The 23,439-nt window shown below is 35.4% G+C and overlaps 2 protein-coding genes across 3 annotated transcripts in view; both read right to left on the bottom strand.

Annotated features, from left to right (window-relative positions):
• Positions 1–610, bottom strand: part of LOC111403119 (S-adenosylmethionine synthase 3-like) — a 2,662-nt gene extending 2,052 nt beyond the window's left edge. The window contains exons 1-2 of one of the 2 annotated variants that reach the window (XM_023031507.1): positions 484–576; positions 269–319 (exon numbers count right to left, since the gene is read on the bottom strand). The gene's annotated coding sequence lies outside the window, so the exon portion shown is untranslated. Of the gene's footprint in view, positions 1–268; positions 320–483 lie in introns of both variants that reach the window. The other variant, XM_023031506.1, reaches the window with a different exon arrangement.
• Positions 611–3,563: 2,953 nt separating this feature from the next.
• LOC111404370 overlaps positions 3,564–23,439 on the bottom strand; it is a 20,872-nt gene continuing 996 nt past the window's right edge. Inside the window, exons 2-5 of the mRNA XM_023033186.1 lie at positions 16,162–16,235; positions 7,782–7,898; positions 7,589–7,700; positions 3,564–3,736 (exon numbers count right to left, since the gene is read on the bottom strand). Of these exons, the coding sequence (XP_022888954.1) occupies positions 3,564–3,736; positions 7,589–7,700; positions 7,782–7,898; positions 16,162–16,235 (476 nt within the window). The remainder of the gene's footprint in view (positions 3,737–7,588; positions 7,701–7,781; positions 7,899–16,161; positions 16,236–23,439) is intronic.

Here is a 23,439-nt window from a genome sequence, read left to right as displayed (position 1 = left end):
AGAAAATTGTACACGAGATTAGCAAATTTAGAAAACTATCCTTTTTCTGTTTAGAAAAACCGAATTATCTTTTTCTTTGAGTTGACAGTAGTCACATTGAAATCAGATAACACTACTCAACAATATCCACTGAACACTGTAAGAAGTTGAAATACGATCCGCCAAAACCAAAATCACTCAATAATTTTACGTTTCATTCGATATGCAATCATTTAATGCTTTTGCCAGGGATAAAAAAAATTAAAAAAAATCAAATCTCTTGTCATACATTGAATTCCAGATCGTTCACTGAAAAACGATTTCTTGCCCACAGTGCGATCTACATAGAACGTACAACGGGGATCAAGAGAACATTACGTAATTGGTAAAATCAATGTACAGTACAAAAAACAAACAAGATATAAGAAAGCAAGAACTCCCTATTACCGGATTTGAATCTAATTGGAAAAAAATCATAATTGCCTGAGTACGAAGCCTGCTTACCTTTATGGAAAAAACAAAGTTGCGATCTGCAAAGAGATTAATGGTAGAAAGAGGAAATGGAAATATGCGTGGTTGTGTATAGATGTGGCGATATATATATATACACTCGCTCATAATCTCTCCACCAACTACCCTACAAAGCCTATCAATCAGTCTACCGCGGTGGGTCCCAATTGGAACATATGCAGTGATAGACGGTTAGGATTTGTTGGCATCGGAAGTAATTGTCAAATACATTATTTGCTGGCAAAACACGTGTCGGTGGAGATTGACAGTTGTACTCTCGCGAGATTATTCTCCCATTATTGGCGAAGCGGTGAAACTTCCCAAACTATTATACAATTTTTCAATCTTTAGCACATGTTCAATAATGGAGACTCGAATCATTTCTTATTTACATAATATTTCATAACACCCATAAATACTATCCCTCATTCCTTGCCAAACATATGCTAATTTCTCGCTTCGAATTTATTAGCACCCATCCAAGCTCGAAAGCAAATTATAGTTTCACGAAATTAGACGTGTGATTGCACGTAGCTATTTTGTTGAGATTTGCAGACTGTTTGGGAGTTATTTTTGACTTTTTCTCTTACAGATGACTCTACTTTTCTCTTAATGATCAAAAAATTAAGAATAATGCTTAGTGTACATTATGGACACCATAATGCACACATGGTGCCCCCTATTGGAGGGGTGCAGGGTGGGCCAAGCGCCCCTCCGATAGGGGGCACCATGTGTGCATTATGTAGCCTGTTTGGAATAATTTTGAGAATTAATTTTTTGGTTGTGCTATGGGTACATTATGGACACATAATGCACATGGTGCCCCCTATTGAAGGGGTGCCGGGTGGGCCAGGCGCCTCTCGAATAGGGGGCACCATGTGTGCATTATGTGTCCATAATGTACCCATAGCACAACCCAAAAATTAATTATCAAAATTATTCCAGGCGCCCCTCCAATAGGGGGCACCATGTGAGCATTATGTGTCCATAATGTACCCATAGCACAACGCAAAAATTAATTCTCAAAATTATTCCAAACATGCTCTTTGAGTGTTTTTCATCCAATTTCCTATTTGTATCTTGTCAGTTGACTAGAAATTGCAGGGTAAGTAAGAGATTCTCATGGGAAGTATCCCAGAGGCCATCCAGCCAAAAGATATTATGATGCCTTAGTTGGTTATTGGACAGTTTGATTTGATGTAACGTGATACCACAGTGTCTTCAAATAAGAAAAGAGTTTACAGAGGTTGCAACTAACAAACCAGTAGTTTAATAATTAAATACATAATATAAACAAATAGCTTACTTTCTTATCTTTTACCGTGTAAGTTGTTAGATGATACGAGTTAACCTGATATTAAAACGTAAAAAGTGGACTCATTAAATTTATCATAATGAAATTGAGAATCCACTCTAGTACCATGTTTGATAACGTAGATTAGATAACACTGAAGAAAGAAAAAGAGAAAGCTAAATATTGTTTACTATAGTGTCCACGGTCAGTTGTGATCTTATATTGTCTCCCAAAAACTGCACCTTACATCAAGCCAATATAACTCTGATAATCCTGTTCAAAGGTAAAGATATATTTAAAATTCTGGACACAAAATAAGAATGATAGATTGAATGATATTAACTTTGTCACAGTTAAATACTTTCCTAGAGTTTGTATAAAGTTGTAGGCAGATATTTACAAACGGGGTAATTGGCACAAAACGTCTATTCCTTTCAAGTTTATTGTGGAAAACGTCCCTATCTTTCATTTTTGACATTTTTGTCCTTGCCTTCCACATTTCTTTGCGCTGAACGTCCTTTTCGCCAATTTTTAACATAAAATGACCAAAATACCCTCCCATTTTAATAAAACCAAAAAAAGAAAAGAAAAATAAAAAATAAATTACAATCTTACTCCTAAATATTTTAAAAAGTGTAAGTGAATCCAAATAATTATTAAAAGGCCTAATAGCACAAAATATCCCTACATTTTGCCTATAGTGTGCAAAACGTCCATACGTTTCAAATTGTTGAAAATAATGTTTTTCGCAATAAAATGTTGAAATAGGGATGAAAACGTAAAAAAATTGAAACGTAGGGACGTTTTTCGCAAGAAGTGTCAAACATAGGGATTTTTTTGCTATTAGGCCTTATTAAAATATTAAAAATAACAACTCTCTCTCTCTCTCTTCTTCTCCAAATGGGTCAACCATCTTAAAAGTTAAAAAATTTCAGCAAACCACCACCCAAACAACTGGACCACCATACCACTGAAAAAAACTCATTTCTCTTTACACATACCACCCAACATCCAACCTTGAAACCTTCGTGCCAATATATTTTTTCGGAATTGCAAGCCAAAATACTCAACTAGCAAATACTGGCGGCATCACCTGTTCTAGAAAGACCAATGCCATTTCCAACACACCAATCGATTATACTTACTAGGGTGTCTCTCTTCATGGTCTTAAAATATTAACAGATAGTTCAGCGATATAGAAGTTTGACGATTTGGGTGTTGGTTAGTCGGAGTTTTTTCACTTCTAACGTGGCATTCCTATTTGGAGGAGAAGAGAGAGAGAGAGTTTTTTTTTTTTTTTTTTTATAAGGTCTAATAGCAAACAAATCCTTACGTTTGACACTTCTTGCGAAAAAGGTCCCTACATTTCAATATTTTTGCGTTTCATCCCTATTTCTATGTTTCATTGCAAAAAAACGTCATTTTCATCAATTTGAAGCGTATGGACGTTTTGCACACTATAGGCCAAACGTATGGACATTTTGTGCTATTAGGCCTTTTAATAATTATTTGGACTTACTTGCACTTTTTAAAACATTTAGGAGTAAGATTGTAATTTATTTATTTTTTTGGTTTTATTTAAATGGGAGGGTATTTTGGTCATTTTATGTTAAAAATTGGTGAAAATGACGTTCAGCACAAATAAATGTGGAAGGTAAGGGCAAAAATACCAAAAAATGAAAGATAATGACGTTTTCCACAATAAAATTGAAAGGTAGGGATGTTTTGTGTCAATTACCCTTTACAAATGCACAAACAGTGGCTAGAAAAGCTTAGTAAATTATTTACAGGAAGTCCCATTGCAATAGACCTTATCTACTATCCCTCCACCGCTACAAACAGTAAGGTGAAAGGTCTCAGAAGTTAGAGGAACTCCCCAAAGCAATGGCACAACAACCGTCATGGTTAGTTTTTCATGCAACCCGCCCTTAGATGCTTTCTCTGTAGCCAAAACTTGAATATTGAAATAGGACTTTGATGAGTGAAGGATAGAAATGAACCTGTGATGTCGGACTTGGGTACGAATATCGGGTATGGATACGTATCTAAGTGTCAGATCTTTTATTTTTAAAAATGTAGGATACGAAAATATGGTTAAAAAGAGTACAAATTTTGATCACAGATACGTCTTTCAAACTTCATTTTTCCCCAAAAATTCACATGTAAAGAGTTAAATAATAGTTATGTGAATTTTAATTAGAAAAAAGGTTGAATGACTAAAACGAAAATTTAATCAAAGTATGGTCACCTCCAATGAAAATTTTCCTAATCAAACTCCGACTTTCAGCAAATGTCGTATCATATGAGGCTGAGGCAAAATAGATTCCTAATTGTAATTAACCTCAACAACAGATAATGGGCCTAATCTAACTTCTAATAAAAAGGGGAAGGATGATCTACTATTCATGCAATAGTAAATGAATCCAATTTTACTATGCATGATGTCATTTTTTATTTATCAAACAAATGTTCTTCCACACATCATTCCACTAGCATTAAAAAAATAATTATGTCAAACAAATATTTTTCCGCACATCGTGTAACTAGCATTAAAATAATAATAATAATTTTAGTAAATATAAACTGCCATGAGCCAAAAAAAACTCTTCGCACATGAGTTTTAAAAAAAAATAAAAATAAACTTTTCGCATAGTGTTGAGAGATGACAAACCATGTACAGAGTAAAAAAGGAAGAAAAAAACTTTCCGTATAGTGCGGAGAGTTAGCAAACTCTCTGTACAGGACGAAGTAAAAAAAAAAAAATTTCTCCGCACAGTGCGAAGAGATGACAAACACCACGACAAAACTCTCCGCATAGTGCGGAGAGATGACATTCTGTGTGAGCAGTCCGCACAATCTGTGTGGACACTGTCCTCACAAAGTACGGACTCTCTGTATAGTGCGGAGTAAAAAAAGCAAAAAATAAAAAATAAAATTCGCACAGTGCGGAGAGTTGGCAAACTCTCCGTACAGTACGAAGTTAAAAAAAAAAAAAAAAACTTCCAACTCTCCGCATTGTGCGAAGTTAAAAAAAAAACCTTTCCGCACAGTGACTGTCACGTGTATTGCACGAATTTTGCATTTATCGTATTTTTATTAGTGTATGAATTTTAGTTTTTTGGAAAGTTTTTGAAGCAATATCTAGAAATATTTCCATGATATAAGAAAATAATTACAAATTATTTTTACAATTGTATAACAGTATTGTGTCATCTAGAAAAAATATACTTGTATATTTCATACTTGAATAAAAAATATACGAAATTATACAAATTATTTTGTTTGTATTGTTCGATAGTGTTGATATAATTGAGTTGAATGTGAAAATTATATTTCTAAATTTTATGTAATTCAATATTGAAAAATTGAAAATTGAGCACCATATCCATATGTATTTATATTGTGCTTTATATCTATTTAATATTTATTTTATACTTATGTTTAAAAAATAAAAATCTGGAAATTTTTTTGAAATTCGATTTGGTAAGTGAATGTACGGTGTTCTGCATTCTAGGTATTTGTAAGTGCAAAAATCGATATATAAAAATATAGTAAGCTGCAAATACGGTAGGCAACATATACGATAAGTTACAAAAACGGTAGGCAATATATACTGTAAGCTGCAAATACGGTAAGTTATTTGCAAATACGGTAGGCAGCAAATACAATAGGCAGCACATATGGTAATGTACAAATACGGTAAGTTGTTTGAAAATACAGTAAGCTGCAAATACGATATGCAGCATAAACGGTAAGCTGCCTGCCAATACGGTAAGCTGCATATATGGATTTATAATTTGTTATAAATGTATAAAATTTATTTAATTCTCTCCGCATTGTGCGGAGATGTTTTTTTCTCTCCACACCTTTTTTTATTTTTTATTTTTACTTCACACTTGGTTCAACTCTCTCACACTGTGCGGAGAATTTTTTTTCAATTTTACAATATTGAATTATTCAAAATTTAGAAATATAATCTTTACATTCAATTCAATCATATCAACACTATCAAAAAATACAAGCAAAATGGTTTATATATTTCTTATTCAAGCATGAAATATACAAGCATATCTTTTCTAGATAACATACTGCTATGCAATTGTAAAAATATTTTACAATTATTTTCTTATATCATGGAAATATTTTTAGATATTACTTCAAAAACTTTCAAAAAAATTAAAATTCATACACTAATAAAAATATGATAAATACAAAATTCGTGCAACGCACGTGATAGCGACTAGTATCTTAAAAAAGACCCACCTCAACAAAAGGACCATAGTTGAAAAAAAGCCCTACAAACTCATTGTCTTGCCTTTCCCTATTCTTCACTTCACGCGACGGGTGGTGACTGGTGTCCTCTCCAAGACTTCGTCCTCCAACCTATAAATTCGCGCAAAGTAGCACTAGCAGCTGTACCACATCGCCATTTGCTGGCTTCATAGCCGGTGATGATTCATAGGACTCAGATTCAAAGAAGAAGCCCGCTTCTTCATCGCCGTCAAGTCATGATTTGCCGTGTCCACCCCATATCACATACCTGTGTCGTGTCGGGTCGACACGGATACTTCGACCGAAATGAAGAGTCCAAGCATCACAGAAATGAACAGTTGAAGAAAGTAAACTATAGAATTGTATACTCCCCAAATGTAAAATGTATGGTTCGACATTATGTATTAAATACAAGTTTACATCTGACCAATGTACATCATTAACCGGTGCTCTCAAACTTGAAATCTGACAGATTAACTTTCCCCTGGTTCTTGACTGTACATGAGCTACTTATCCAACATATAGATAAAATTATAATATAGCCATGAATGTCCAATAATAGGAGCAGATTAGTCAATAGCTCAAACAACGCAGAGAATACTGCCCGAACAATGTAATCCAACAATCTAGCAACTCCCCGCCACCAAAGGTCATTAGAGAGAAAAATTTGGATCACAGAAGCCAACGACCTTTATGATATGTGGGGGTAATTTAGCTTTTCCTAGGCATTTCCCTATGTGCAACACCATTTAGCCATAGGCCATCTATAAATTACTGGCATTATTAAATTGACCCCAAACATAATAATACACTTCCAAACTGTTACTCTTGCAAATAAACCTAAGGAGAGAAAAAGAGAGTGCAGGAGATTCTAATAGAAACAATGTTAAAACTAACAAGTTTAGCTACTTGTTTTAGGAAAAAAAATTATACTTTATCATAAGAGATTTTCATGTATTTGATTTATTTCAATAAGCAATTAAAATGAAAATAATGTTGTGCCGTTGGCCCAAATGATCCATCTAGTTTATAATAAGCATCTCCCAATGAATACTACGCATACCAACACATAACCATAAACCATCGAGTCAACCTCCCTAAGATAAATAATGAAAGAGGAACAAGTTCAATTCCCAGAAACTTGTAATATTACAAAATTATTTCCTCGCATGTGAAATCGGACTGAACCCCAGTACAATGTTCTTCTCCGACAATCTAACTGCTGACATATGAAAGCCTTGGTTTATGCCAATTGTGTACAAGGTTTACAGAAACAAGGAGTCAGATATTAAAGGTCTCTCCTAAGGAAGGGAATACAAGTAGTAGCTTCTTAATTTTCTCTAAAAAATAAAAATAAAAATATAAAACAGAAAATTGGACAGGAAACAAGTAACATATTTCCATTGAGCAATTGGATGCTAATGGCTTAACTACTGCTCTTAGTCAATAGGACCTGGGCAAGTCTAATCAGTGTTCTAATATGCCACAACAATAGACAAATTCCTTCCCCAGAAATTCTAAAACATAGACTACTAGAATGTACCTCTCCACCGTGCTCCAGAACAGTGTCTTCCACAACATCACTAAGCATCTCAATGGAGCAACCGAAGCCAAAGATACAAAGTCTTCTGCCCGTATCAAGTCCCTAGCACAGACCGATTTCCATCAGATGTAATGAACTATTGAATTTCCAAAGGTATCTTTTAAAATGTACAAGAATTTTTACATTTGTTGCTGCGATGTCAAAGAGCGCACCCAAACACAGACCTTGACTTGGATCCATGTAATTACTTTCTTGAAAACATCGTAATCTTTGTGACACTTCTACCTTTCCTTGCTTCTTCTGCACAGTAAAACTACATAAAGGGTTAGCTAAAATTTTTGCTCTCGTTAAGTGATGAAGGGTCGAGAGAGTGAACATTGAAGCGTAAAGATAAATGTAAGAACCAACACGTTTAAATTCCTTTACCAAATTTTCCATTATCGCATTTTCATGTCCTTGGGGTTGCCATATGCAAAAAGGATGATAATCATAAAATTGCAGGGCAACAAATTGTGTTTCACAATGATGGTACTATCATGCTTACTTTGATAGCTATTTTCGTAGTAAGCAAATAAAACATGTCATAAATTGTTCGGATAGAGTAACGTACCAGAAAGCACCACTGAAAGCTAGTTGGTTTGATCAAGAAAAGCATGAATGATAATGCAGAAACATATTTAACCATTGGCCAATTTTCTGCACTTGCATAGAGTTAAGAACCAATAATTATGGAAGTATCAACAATCATTTGCTTATAACAAACATACATTTGGTTACATTTATAATTTGATTGAATTTTTCATTTTAAATATCTTCTTAGCACAACAAATCTTATTACAATAAGACATTATCAGCAAAAATTATAAAAGTTGAATTTTCTCTAAACGATTTCTAAATATATGATTTAAGTAACCCAAAATCCGTTTTGCATAATCCAATCTAAATATATGTATATTGGGGAAAGAACATGTTGGTAAATTTAATTGGTAGTGCATAGAGTGGAATCGGGTTCTCATATACCGTATATGTATTTTAGACACCGGATTCACATTTATCGTATTTGACAATTGCTTACCATATTTGGCAGTTTAATTCACCGTATATGACAGCTTACTGTATATGCCAGGCAGCTTACCGTATTTGGCAGTGACATAACAACAGAATTTGTAGAAACTTTATGATAACTTAAACAACACAGATTTTAGACAAACTGTTTGTTTTCATAAAATAATTTAAATAACACAGAATTTGAATTTTCATAAACACGATTTCATATCTCGGTTCGTATATACAAAATATTATCTAAATTGTGAGAATTAAAACAAATTAAATTAATTGAATAAGTACAACAATTATATTATTTGCAGAAACACAAACGTAGTATAAATTCCAGAAGATAAAGATTTAAACTGAAAGTTAAATAAATCTAGAAAGTATGTAAACATGCAAATAAAGAAATGCACAGAGATTTAAACTGGAAAGCATATAAATCTGAAAATAGACCTTTAAACCGAGGCCTGTGTAATCACAGTTTCCTTAAAACAAATTCGCCCCCTCACCGTAAGTGCTTGAGGTCTAGTCCGAGCATTTGTTTCCTAAGATACAATGGCAAAATCAGCAGAATCTGAGCACTACAGAAACTACTCCGACGAATTGATTTAGCGTTTGAACAATATCACCACCATGATGACTTCACTGGACAGAAAGAACGACCACAGAATTTGGGAATTTTTTTTTCGTGCAGAGAGAATTTCGTGTATTTTTTCACATGTTTAATTGTTGAAAAACTTGAGATTTAATATAGCATAAATCTGCCATTAACTCTATGACAATTAACATTGGAGTCACTTCAATTTTTGGGAGTTTTGGAAGTTTCAGAAACTCAAAAATCAGTGGAGAAAGCAAGAAAAAAATTGCAAAACATGAGCTTTCCAAAGGGGCCAATTTTTGCTCCGTTCGGTCCGACATTCGTGTACGCAGGTCGCGCCCGCACACAAGTTCAAGGTTCGAAGGCAATTTCGGTCCGAGATTTGCACCCATTGCGCGTGCACGTGGAGAGAGTTTCTATGCTACACATGATTACACAATTCCAAGTGTGTAATTCTATATAAAGTGGTTTTTACTTTCATATTTTTCCTATGTGGGACTACAAATTTTTTCTCTCATAACCATCTTCCAATGATTATCGTTGAGCTCCAATTTCTCACTCGCCCAAGCTGTATTTTTGGCAAATAAATATATGATTTTTATACTCTCACGAACGAGAACACGGATCAATTTTGATCTTCCAAATTGCACCAACAGGTCCCACCGAAAATTTTGTCAAAAGTGAGCTATTACTCATTTTTTCCAACAATCCCCCACATGAATGAAAATTGGTAGAGACAAGAGACTTGGTGACCTTGAGACACAAGACTAGGTGATAAAGTTCAACGGTTGAAGCCTACATAGGATAGGTAGGTATTACCTTTTGAATCTTCCCTTGTGAAAGTATATTTACTTTACTAATTCACCAGTAGACATGTTGTCCTTGAACTATTCTGCCATTTATGTAAATGATGATATACTCCACACAGGATTCTTCTTAAAAAATTCAGTTCTCATTAGTATGTTCATTTTGGCCATGAACATATGTCTGGTTCTATGAGAGTTCTTAAGAATTGAGCCCCACACAATTCTCTTAGAAGCGGCCCCACTTCTCTCTCACATAGATGATTTTTTATTACAAATAATTCGTATTACTTGGCTCGATTTTCGACGCATAAGAATTATTAAAAGTCTATTGCTTATCCTTCATTCATACGGACATCACTATTACATCATAGGAATGGACAGGAGGAAACACCCCCACAGTGATTTTATTAAGCCTTTACAATTATGTTATCCCTTTGAACTTAGATCTTGGGATCTCCAGTCAACTAGGTTGGGTTTCCTTTGTAATGACTTATTCATTTAAGGGCTTACGTCTCATTCTTTTCGATGATTTCCCAACTAACTCTCTATTTAACCATTTGGTTAGCGGATCCGCAATGTTATCTTTTGACCTTATGTACTCAACAGTGATAACTCCAGTTGAGAGTAGTTGTCTTATGATATTGTGTCCATAACGTATATGCCTAGACCTATCATTGTACATGTTACTTTGTGCCCTTCCTATTGCTGATTGACTGTCACAATATATGCAAATTGCTGGCACAGATTTTGACCATTTTAGACTATCCTCTAAGAAGTTGCGCAACGATTCAGCCTCTTCACCACATTTATCTAGAGCTATAAACTCAGATTCCATCGTAGATCTGACTATAACTGTTTGTTTAGAGGATTTCCACGATATGACAGCACCTCCCAATGTGAACACAAATCCACTGGTCGACTTTGAGTCTTTTTATCAAATATTCAATTAGCATTACTGTATTCTTCAATGACAGCCGGATATCTAGTATAATGTAGTCCATAGTCACAAGTATATCTTAAGTACCTTAGTATTCTTACTATTCATTTCCAGTGATCAGCTCCTGAATTACTCGTGTATCTACTCAGTTTACTGACTGTGTATACTTTGTCTGGTCTTGTACAACTCATCAATTACATTAAACTTCCAATAACTCTCGAGTGTTCTATTTGAGAGACACGTCCACCTTTGTTTTTAGATAGATGCTGACTTGTATCTATTGGTGTGCTAGCCAAGCTAGTATCATCCTTATTGAACTTTTCCAAAATTTTGTCCACATAATATGACTGACTTAGAACAAGCCCATTTGATGTTCTTGAGATTTTTACTCCAAGTATTACATCAGCTAAACTCATATCTTTCATGTCAAACCTCGAATTCAACACATTTTTAGTGGATTCAATCATCTTATTGTCACTATCAATAATAAGCATGTCGTCAACATAAAGACAGAAAATGACATAACCATCTTTAGTGTCTTTGACGTAAACACATTTGTCACACTCATTGATTTTAAATCCACTCTCTATCATGACATTATCAAATTTTTCATGTCATTGTTTGGGTACTTGTTTCAAGCCGTATAGTGATTTCACCAATTTACAAACTTCCTTTTCCTACCCTAGTGATGAAAACCCCTCAGGTTGTTCCATATATATTTCTTCTTCTAAATCCCCATTTAGAAAGACAGTTTTAATATCCATTTGATGTACTTCAAGATTTCGCAAAGCGATAATCGCAAGTGTCAACTTAATAGATGTTATTCTCGTTAATGGAGAATACGTATTAAAATAATCAAGACCTTCCCTTTGTTTGTAACCTTTTATTACTAATCTGACCTTATAGTTTTCAATAGTTCCATCTGCTTTCATTTTTCTTTTGAAAATCCATTTATAAGTTAGTGGTTTGCTTCCTAGAGAAAGTTCCACTACCTCCCATATATGATTCTGCAGTATGGAATCTATCTCACTTTTAATGGCCTCCTTCCATTGAGGTCCTTCTGAGAAATTCAAAGTCTCTTGATAACTTTGATGTTTACTTTTTAGCATATAGGTCAGAAAATCAGGACCATACGATTTTACTATTATTTCCCGTTTGCTACGTCTTACCTCAGTCTCCTCTTCTAGTTCTTCGTCATGACTATTTTCAGTCATAGTCTCATATGTTCGTTTGGAGGAGCTTGCTTTCTCTTTGGACTTGTACGAAAATACATGTTCAAAGAATGAAGCATTTCTTGATTCTAATATCATGTTTTTATTTATGTCAGGGATTTTAGAATCATACACAAGAAACCGATAAGCGCTATTGTTGTTTGAATACCCAATGAAGATGTAATATACTATCTTTGGCCCAATCCTTACCTTCTTTGGTGTTGAAACGACCACTTTAGCAAGACACCCCCATGCTCGTAAGTATTTATAGGAAGACTTTCTTTCTTTCAATAACTCATAAGGGGTCTTTTCCATTTTCTTTCGGGGCACCTTATTTAAAAGTTAATTTGCCGATAACACAGCTTCCTCCACATGTTCCGAGGTAACCTAGAACTTACTAGCATTGCATTCATCATTTCCTTTAAAGTACGATTTATACATTCAGCAACACCATTTTGTTGCGGTGAATAAGATGCGGTGGTTTCATGTATGATTCCGTGTTATGCACAAAATTTAGTAAATGGCGCTTCATACCCACCACCTTGATCGCTTTTTAACACCTTAATTTTCTTATTAAGTTGAGTTTCAACTTCACTTTTATAGAGAACAAATTTTTCTATAGCTTTATCTTTACTTTTTAATAAATACATATAACAGTATTTGGTGCTATCGTCAATAAAAGTAATGAAATACTTGTTGCCACCTCTTGTTTGTACGAGTTTTAAATCACATACGTAGCTGTGAATTATATCAAGTGATTTTGTGTTCCGTTCAATTGATTTAGACGTTGACCTTGTCAATTTTGTCTTAACACAAGTTTCACACTTATGTTTTGAATCAATGTGGAACTTGGGTATGCAATTCAAGTTAACTAGTCTTCGTAAAGTATCATAGTTAACATGTCCTAGTCTACCATGCCACAAATTGGAAGACTCAAGCAAATAAGTAGAAGATTTTGCTTTATTCATTTTTAGTTTGACAACCATTACATTGAGTTTAAACATACCGTCGAAAATATATCATTTTCCAACATCTGACTCAAATACAATACGAAAGCCATGCTTATTCAAAAACAACCCGGATACTAAGTTCTTGCGAATTTTCAGCACATATAGCACATTGTTGAGAGTCAGCTCTTTTCCCGAGGTCATCTTCAGAGCCACATTTCCTTGACCTTTGATTTCTGAAGTTGTTGAATTTCCCATAAACAACTTCTCCCCATTCTCAATTGCTTCAAACGTAGCAAACAGCTCCTTATTAGAGCACACATGCCTCGTAGCACCGGTGTCAATCCATTACTCCTTAGGGTTTGAACCCACCATGTTCACTTCAGAAATAACAGTTGAGAGATTCAGCTCCGACATATCTTGTGCCATGTAGTCAACCACATTTTCTTCTTTCTTCTTCTTTGGGAATCTGTACTCCGAAGACTTGTGGCCCACTTTATCACAATTGAAACATTTTCCTTGAAATTTCTTCTTAGAAATTCTACATTTCGGTCCTTGCTTGGTCCTTTTGCCATCGGATGACACAGACTTTTTTTTATTGTTTTTACTACTTTGACCATGCTCCACAACAACAACTTTAGTAGCACCAGGATTGAACCACTTCTTTTCGGAACTCTTGTTGTCTTCTTCAATTCGAAGTCTAACAATTAGTTCTTCAACGTTCATCTCCTTTCGCTTGTGCTTCAAATAATTCTTGAAATCTTTCCATGCTGGGGCAATTTTTTAATAATTGCAGCCACTTGAAAAGTTTCACTCAAAAATCATCCATTCGGCATGAATTTCATGAAGAATCACTTGGAGTTCTTGCACTTGACTGATAACTGTTTCAGAGTCCACCATTTTATAGTCTAAGAATCTACCGATAATGAACTTTTTAGCCTCGGCATCCTCAGTTTTATATTTTTTGTCCAAAAACTCCCACAGTTCCTTAGCAGTTTTCATAGTACTATACACATTGTTTAGCGTGTTTGCTAAGTTATTCATAATATAGTTTTGGCACAAAAAATTCGAATGGTTCCAAACATGAAGTGCACTGATGGCTTAAACATCTCCCTCACCTTTATTGAGTTTTGGAGCAGTCTTAGTCAAGAATCTTGCAAGATTTAAAGTGGTCAGATAAAATAGCATTTTTTGCTGTCACCTTTTGAAATTCAAGCCATTGAATTTCTCTGGTTTTTCTCCATGACTAACCGAAACATTAACAGCATGGCCAGTTGTTGGAGCCACAATTTGACTCACAACATGACTTGACAATTTAGCCACAGTCTGGGCCACAACAGAGCTTGGCTCTTGAACCACAACTGAGCCCATAGCCTGATTTTCAGTAGGCACAGTTTGGGTCACATCCATGTTGGTTGATTCTGTTGTCATTTCTGAAAATCAAACAAAAAAAATTAGTTTCCGAAAATTAACAGTATAAGAAACAAATTTTTTCCTTCAGGAATCTGTTTTAAGTTTGTTGGCAAATTTAATTGGTAGTGCATGGAGTGGAATCGGGTTCTCATATACCGTATATGTGATTTAGACATCGAATTCACGTTTATCGTATTTGACAATTGCTCACCGTATTTGACAGTTCAATTCACTGTATATGACAGTTTACTGTATATGTCAGGCAGCTAACTGTATATACCAGGTAGCTCACCGTATTTGACAGCTTACCGTATATGGCAGGCAGCTCACCGTATTTGACAGCTTACCATATATACCAAGCAGCTTACCGTATTTGGCAGTGACATAACAACAGAATTTGTAGAAACTTTATGATAACCTAAACAACACAGATTTTGGACAAATTGCTTGTTTTCATAAAATAATTTAAATAACACAGAATTTGAATTTTGATAAACACAATTTCATATCTCAATTCGTATATACAAAATATTATCTAAATTGTGAGAATTAAAACAAATTAAACTACTTGAATAAGTACAACAATTATATTATTTGCAGAAACACAAACGTAGTATAAATTCCAGAATATAGAGATTTAAACTGAAAGTTAAATAAATCTGGAAAGCATGTAAATCTGCAAATAAAGAAATGCACAGAGATTTAAACTAGAAAGCATATAAATCTGAAAATAGACTTTTAACCCGAGGCCTGTATAATCACAATTTCCTTAAAATAGATTCGCCCTCTTACCCTAAGTGCTTGAAATCTAGTCCGAGCGTCTGTTTTCCAGGATACAACGGCAAAATCAGCAGAATCTGAGCACTACAGAAACTATTCCGATGAATCGATTTAGCGTCTTAACAATATTACCACCACGACGACTTCACTGGATAGAAAGAAGATGACGACAGAATTTGGGAAATTTTTTTTTCGTGCAGAGAAAATTTCGTGCGTTTTTTCATATGTTTAATTGCTGGAAAACTTGAGATTTAATATAGCATGAATCTGCCATTAACTCTATGTCAATTAACATTGGAGTCACTTCAATTTCTGAGAGTTTTGGAAGTTTCAGAAACTCAAAAGTCAGTGGAGAAAGTAAGAAAAAATTGTAAAACATGGGCCCTCCAAATGGGCCAATTTTTGCTCCGTTCGGTTCAAGATTCGTGTAAGCAGGTCGCGCCCGCACACAAGTTCAAGGTTCGATGGCAATTTCGGTCCGAAATTTGCACCCCCTGCGCGCGCACGTGGAGTGAGCCTCTATGCTACACATGATTATACCATTCCAAAGTATAATTCTATCTAAAGTGGTTCTTGCTTTCATATTTTTCCTATGTGAGACTAACTTCAATTTTTTTCCCACATAACCATCTTCCAATGGTCATCTTTGAACTACAATTTCTCATTTACCCAAACTTCATTTTTGGCAAATAAATATGTGATTTTGATGCTCTCACGAAGGAGAACATGGATTAACTTCGATCTTCCAAATTGGACTAACAGGTCACACCGAAAATTTTGTCAAAGGTGAGCTATTACTCATTTTTCCGAACAGAACATACATCAGACAAAGAAATACGGCGTGGGACAAGGTTTCCTCCAATTTGAAACAAACCATCAGCAGTAAATAATGTCACTGTTGTCGATTTTACCCCGCAAGTGTACGTATCGTAACAAGTAATAAAGTGGACCTAAGAGTCCGGGTTATCGATCCCACGAGGACTAAACTTTAGCATTTAATTCTATTTTCTTTAGCCACTATTTGATGAAAATAACAAAAACAATGATCAATTGTGATTTTTGATCTAACTACTTAAAATGAGAATGGATGCAACAAAAAGTGATTTGGAATTCAAATAATAAATGGATGTTATGGTGGAAAAAGTTCACATATTGGTCACCTTTACTTCTAATATCGAGGTTCATATAATCTAAAGTAGTATTCGGTCAAATTCTTCTATTGTATTCAATTTAACCCTCTCGAGTTCTCATTGAGCGAATTTAACTACTTCAATTCTATATCTCTATGCGAATCAAAGTTAGTCAAACGACCTAATAGAGCTAGGAATTCATTTATGTCTGCAGCAATTAATATAGGTATCTCTACACGTTATATTAATTTATATCGAATTTTAATATTTGGTCTAAACAAGAATCCGCATCTCTACGCAATTATTGTTCACAAAATCATTGAATTATTGGCCAGAAAATTCAAAGTATTAAAAACATGATTAAATCCATACATAATCATAACAAACAAGAATCTCAAATAAAAGAAATAAAGAGTATCAAATATGTTATATTGTTCGCCCTAAAATTAGATTTAGCTACTTATAGTAATGAAAGAAAAAAAGAAGTTATTATGGAAGACATCACCGAGTTTTGAATAAGAATATAGAATAAAAAATCAATCTTGCACCAAGATCTTCTTCCACTTCCAATCTATACTTCAATCCTTGAATTACTTGTTGTTTTATTCTCTTGAATTCTTTTCTTTAATATCTAAGTGTGTCTCTTGCATCTCAACTTGTGAATCCCTCTTCAAGATGTGAAAAAAATTGTATTTATATGTGTCTTGCCATGTGTAGAAAATAGGGATTTCATGGACTTCGAAACGGGCAAAAAACGCACTATAGACATACCCAGGCAGTGCCACGGCGCCACCTTCAGGTGAAAAATTCTAGCTTCGCTTCCTTTAGTATTTTTATTATAACTTTTTTCACCCGATGTTCGTTTGAGGCAATTCAAAATGCGTTAGAAAGTCGATCATTTGTTATGTCAAAAATGTGTCACAATATGAGGCTGAAAACGGTGCATAACTTTTTTTCGGTTGGAACTTGATGTGTGATCATATTTTGATTATATTTCATCACTTTGATGCCTTTCTTTATCCAATTGACTCCAAGCATTCTTGAATCTTCATAATGAGGTCTGCACAATTTTTGAGTATTTGCACTTTAGTCCCCAAACTTTGGATTTCTTATAACTTAGCCATTTTCTCCAATTTTACCCACTTTTGCTTTTTTGCTTTCTTAAACCATCATTGAATTTTACCTATTCCACATCAAATACAACAATTTAGACCATAATTCATCCAAAAAGCAATTAAATATCATTGTTTAAAAGTCTTGAATAAGTATATAAAATACAATATCAATCCCCCTCTCCTCTCGAAGCCCTCGTGTGGCTGAAAATGGAAGAAACAGAAACAACAAACAACAGCAATATTAATAAAACTTAAAAGAATGTAACATAGTTGAACTAGAAATAGCTAAGAAACCTCTGTGATTAACATGATCAACATAAAGTGATATGATCCAGGAGTCGAGCTCGACGAAGACAAGTGCGAGACGAGACCCGTTGATAGTCGATGGCGGACCAATGACGCGATCAAGGGCAAAGCAAGTGAAACAAGCGATGGGATTGCTCGTTCAAGAAACCATTGATGGAACCATGTTTGGAACTCAAAAATGGAGCAACTTTCATGTTCGGGTCGAAGGCCGAATCAATTTGGATCAATTTGTTATCAAGCGACGAAAGCGGAGGTTGAAAACAACACCATGCGGCCACATAGGCAAAACCACATGCGGCCGCACACATGCATACCAAAAATAAAAATTGTTTTTCTTGTTGAACCATGCGGCCGCATGGATTTACACCATGCGAAATCCATGCGGCCGCACAAGCCAAAAAAATTGGCGAATTTTCTAATTTTGGCCGAATTTCCTAGTTTCGATAGAATTCTTATGAAATCAAATTATTACCATAATTTGATGGTTTTGGGCGTTTTTATTCATTAGTATAAATAGGAGATTACTTTTCATTGTAACAACCTTTGAACTTTTGACTTTTGAATTAATATTATAGAGAGATAAATTTCTTCTTTGAATTTATTGTTCTTCTTGAACAATCTTGGAACTTATCAAGATTCAACTTCTTGTGGCGTTCTATCAATCGGATTGTGGGTTCTTTTAATTGTAATCAAGAGGTTTTATGTTTTTCGCTAATCTAGGGTTTTTTGGTTCAATTCATGGGGTTCGAGATCCAAAACCGGATTAGTATTGGCGTTCTTGGGTTCCGCATCAATCTCGTTGTAGGTTTCGTAGTTTCCATTGCTACGGGGTTCGCATCACTTGGTATCAGAGTTTTGGCTCCAATTTAATCAGGTTATATCCTTTGTTTTCTAATTTTTTTTCAATTCCTTGTGTTCTTGTGTCCGAAGGTTTTCTTGATTCTTTAATCCAAAAGTTTCATAAAAAATCTTCAATTTCCGTTTCTGGGCTCAATTTTCGCCCAAATCAGTTTTCGTTTTCTTTGTTGGTTTTGTTATTGATTTCCGGATCTAAAAAAAATAAAAAATTATTGTTCATCCGTACGGTACTGTTCATCCGTACAGTTAAAAAAACTTGTGAAAAATATTATTGATCCGTCAAATACCAACTTTTATTATTCATTATCGTTTCTAAATTACTTGGACACATTGAATCATTCCATTCCTTCAATTCAAATCAAGTTTTAAAAGTTTTCTTTAAGTCCTTTGTTACAATTATTGAGTCACATTCAGTTTGGGGAATTCTACACTATTTGATTGATTGATTGAGTTCATTGATTGTTCCTAGAAGCAATTGTTGAAAGAACTGAGTGGTAAAAGGCAGAGAGGTGAGCTTAATAGAGGGTAAAAGCCCTTGTGTGTGTTCCGAGTGACTTTTGGCAGTAAAATAAAATTTTAGTATTAGGATATCAGAAAGGGCAGAATCAAACTCAAGCCGACAAGGTAATAATAGCAATGCATCGGAGAATTTAGTGCAATGGTTTGAGAGGACGTTTGGAGATGTGAGAGATAGGTTAGAGAAGCAGGAGGCTTGGATGAATAGATTAGATATATCGGTGGCTAATCTTATTCGGGGGCATCGAGTGGATGTATCCAATGCCAGAGGACCGGATAAATGGGAGCCTAGGAGGAAAAGGCGAGAGGAGTATGGATATGGGAGTGACATGGGCGAAGATGAATTTCACGGTGTTGAGATGGGAAGGATGAGGAATAGAGGCGATAGGTTCGACGGATGGGGTCAGAATGATCGCGGGGAGGAGGTGGATGGAAACTTGGAAAATATAAAAATGACAGTTCCTTCATTCAAAGGAAAGAGTGATCCCGAGGCATACCTGGAATGGGAAAGGAAGGTTGAAATGATCTTCGAGTGTTATAACTACTCGGAGGAGAAAAAGGTGAAGTTAGCAGTTTTGGAGTTCAGTGACTATGCAATTTCATGGTGGGATCAAGTGATTACTTCACAACGTAGGAGTGGGGGAAGACCAATCAGTACTTGGGAGGAATTGAAGTCATTGATGAGAAAGAGGTTTGTTCCTAGCCACTATTACCGAGAGATCCATCAAAAACTGCAAGGTCTATATCAAGGGTCAAAAAGTGTAGAGGACTATCATAAGGAGATGGAAATACTCATTATAAGGGCCAATGTGGTGGAGGATCGGGACGCTACCATGGCACGATTCTTGAATGGGTAGAATAGGAAAATTGCCAATGTAGTGGAGTTGCAACATTATGTGGAGTTGGAAGACATGTTGCATGTGGCTATGAAGGTAGAGAGACAATTGAAGAGGAAAGGGGCAGCTAGGCAACCGTTAGGAACTTCGAGTGTTAATCCATCTTGGAAGCCACGGTGGAACAACAACAACAAAGGTGATAAAGCTGTACCTAAAGGTAGGAATGAGTGGTAGAAAGGGAAAGAAGAAAGTGCTAGCAAAACAGCACCTAAAATAGATTCACAACCATTAAGGAATCGAGACATCAAGTGTTTCAGATGCTTGGGGTCAGGGCATATTGCTTCTCAATGCCCAAATAAACGGGTAATGGTTTTGTTGGATAATAGAGAGATAGTGAGTGAAAGTGAAGGAGAGTTTGAGGACATGCCTGCATTGGAGGACGTTGAAGAAGAAGAAAAATTGGAGTTTGCTGTTGGGGAATCGTTGGTGTCAAGGAGAGCTCTTAACACTCAAGTCAAAGTGGATGATTCGGAGCAGCAGCGAGAAAATATATTCCACACACGTTGTTACGTCAACAATAAGGTATGTTGTATGATTATTGATAGTGGGAGTTGCACAAATGTAGCTAGTACAATTTTAGTTGAGAAATTAGGACTAGCATTGTTAAGACACCCTAGGTCTTATAAGTTGCAATAGTTGAATGAAAGTAGGGAAGTTAGGGTGAATAAAAGAGTTTTAATTAATTTCTCAATTGGGAGTTATAGTGACAAAGTAGTATGTGATGTAGTGCCTATACATGTGGGTCATATCTTGTTAGGAAGACCATAGCAATATGATAGAAGGGTCACATATGATGGTTATAGGAATCGTTATAGCTTTGTCAAGGATGGGAAGACTATTATTCTTGCGCTATTAACACCGGCACAAGTGTATGGAGATCAAATCAAGCTGAAAAGTGAGGAAGACGAGAGAATAAGAGAGTTAGGAAAAAGGAGAGGCAATAGTGAAACCATTAATAAGAGAGAAAATAGTGAGGTGGCTGAGAATGGAGAAAAGAGAGAGAAGCCACATGAGCGGAGAGAAAAAGAGTCAGTTGAGAGGAGAGAAAAAGAGTCAGCTGAGCGGAGAGAAAAGCCAAAGATCAACTTCTATGCAAAAGAGAGTGAGTTGAAAAAGACTATGAGCGATAATAGGCAAATGATATTGTTAGTATACAAGGAGTCCCTCCTCAATTTTGAGGATTCTAACACATCCCTCTCTAGTTTGGTTAAGTCTTTATTGCAGGAGTTTGACGACGTGTTTCCTGAGGAGATGCCAAGTGGATTGCCATCAATCAGAGGCATCGAGCACCAGATTGACTTTGTACCCGGAGCTGTCATACCGAATCGACCAGCTTACCGAAGCAATCCCGAGGAGACGAAGGAACTTCAAAAGCAAGTGGAGGAGTTGATGAGCAAAGGTTATGTCAGGGAGAGCATGAGTCCATGTGCTATACTTGTTTTGCTGGTGCTTAAGAAGGACGGGACTTGGAGAATGTGCGTGGATTGCCGAGCTATCAATAATATCACGGTAAAGTATCGTCACCCAATACCTAAGTTAGATGATATGCTTGATGAGTTGCATGGTGCTTGCATTTTTAGTAAGATTGATATTAAGAGTGGGTATCATCAAATATGCATGCGGGAGGGTGATGAATGGAAAACGGCATTTAAGACTAAGTATGGATTGTATGAATGGTTAGTTATGCCGTTTGGACTCACTAATGCACCGAGCACTTTTATGCATTTAATGAACTATGTTTTGCGTGCTTTTATTGGGAAATTTGTTGTAGTTTATTTTGATGACATCTTAATCTATAGCAAAAACCTAGATGAGCATTTAGAACATTTAAATTGTGTGCTTGTTGTGTTGCGAAAGGAACAACTATATGCTAATTTCAAAAAGTGCACATTTTGCATGGATAGAATTGTTTTCCTAGGATTTGTGGTTAGTGCTAACGGGGTGAAAGTCGATGAAGAAAAGATAAAAGCTATAAAGGAATGGCCAACACCTAATACTATAACTGAAGTTAGGAGTTTTCATAGATTGGCTAGTTTTTATAGGCGATTTGTAAGAGATTTTAGCACCATCACCACACCGTTGACTAAAATGGTAAAGAAGGGTGTAAGTTTTCATTGGGGAGAATCTCAAGAAATTGCATTTAACACTATTAAGGATAAGCTATGTAAAGCACCTATTTTGGCATTACCAAATTTCGATAAAACATTCGAGGTTGAGTGTGATGCATCAAGAATATGTATAGGAGCAGTGTTAATGCAGGAAAGGAGACCTATTGCTTACTTTAGTGAAAAGTTGAGTGGGGCAGCATTGAATTATCCGACATATGACAAGGAGTTGTATTCACTTGTTCGAGCATTGGACACTTGGTAGCACTACTTATGGCCAAAGGAACTCGTGATACACACCAATCATGAATCTTTAAAGCATTTGCGAGGTCAAGGTAAGTTGAACAAAAGACATGCCAGATGGATGGAGTTTATCGAGACATTTCCCTACGTCATCAAGTACAAACAATGTAACGAAAATATAGTTGCTGATGCGTTGTCTCGAAGGTACGTGCTTCTAAATTCATTAAGTACTAAATTACTTGGTTTTGAGCATATTAAGGGCATGTATGAATTTGATTGTGATTTTTCTAGTATTTATGCTTCATGTGACAAAGGTGCATTTGATAAATTCTATAGACATGAAAGATATTTGTTTAGGGAAGATAAGGTGTGCATTCCTAATTGTTCTTTGCGTGAATTATTGGTAAGGGAAGCACATGGGGGTCGTTTAATGGGACACTTCGGGGTTCAAAAGACTTTAGACATGTTAGGGGAACATTTTTATTGGCCTAAAATGCGACATGACGTAGAACAAATATGTGGAAAGTGCATAACTTGTAAAAAGGCTAAGTCTAAGATTCAACCACATGGTTTGTATACTCCTTTGCCTGTACCTAGTGAACATTAGGTAGATATATATATGGACTTTGTGTTAGAATTGCCTAGGACAAAAAGGGGTCGGGATTCAATATTTGTAGTGGTCAATAGGTTTAGTAAGATGGCGCACTTCATACCATGTCATAAAACTGACGATGCTACTAATATTGCAGACTTATTCTTTAGGGAAATAGTACGTTTACATGGAGTACCTAAAAGTATAGTGTCTGATAGGGATGTGAAGTTTTTGAGTCATTTTTGGCGTGTTCTGTGGAGTAAGTTAGGAACTAAGTTATTATTTTCTACAACTTGTCACCCACAAACAGATGGACAAACTGAGGTATTTAATCGAAC

The sequence above is a fragment of the Olea europaea genome, chromosome 11, assembly GCF_002742605.1.
Source record: "Olea europaea var. sylvestris chromosome 11, O_europaea_v1, whole genome shotgun sequence".
NCBI classification, from domain to species: Eukaryota; Viridiplantae; Streptophyta; class Magnoliopsida; order Lamiales; family Oleaceae; genus Olea; species Olea europaea.
The sequence above is the reverse complement of the archived record's forward strand: the minus strand, read 5'-3'. Positions and strand labels throughout refer to the sequence as shown.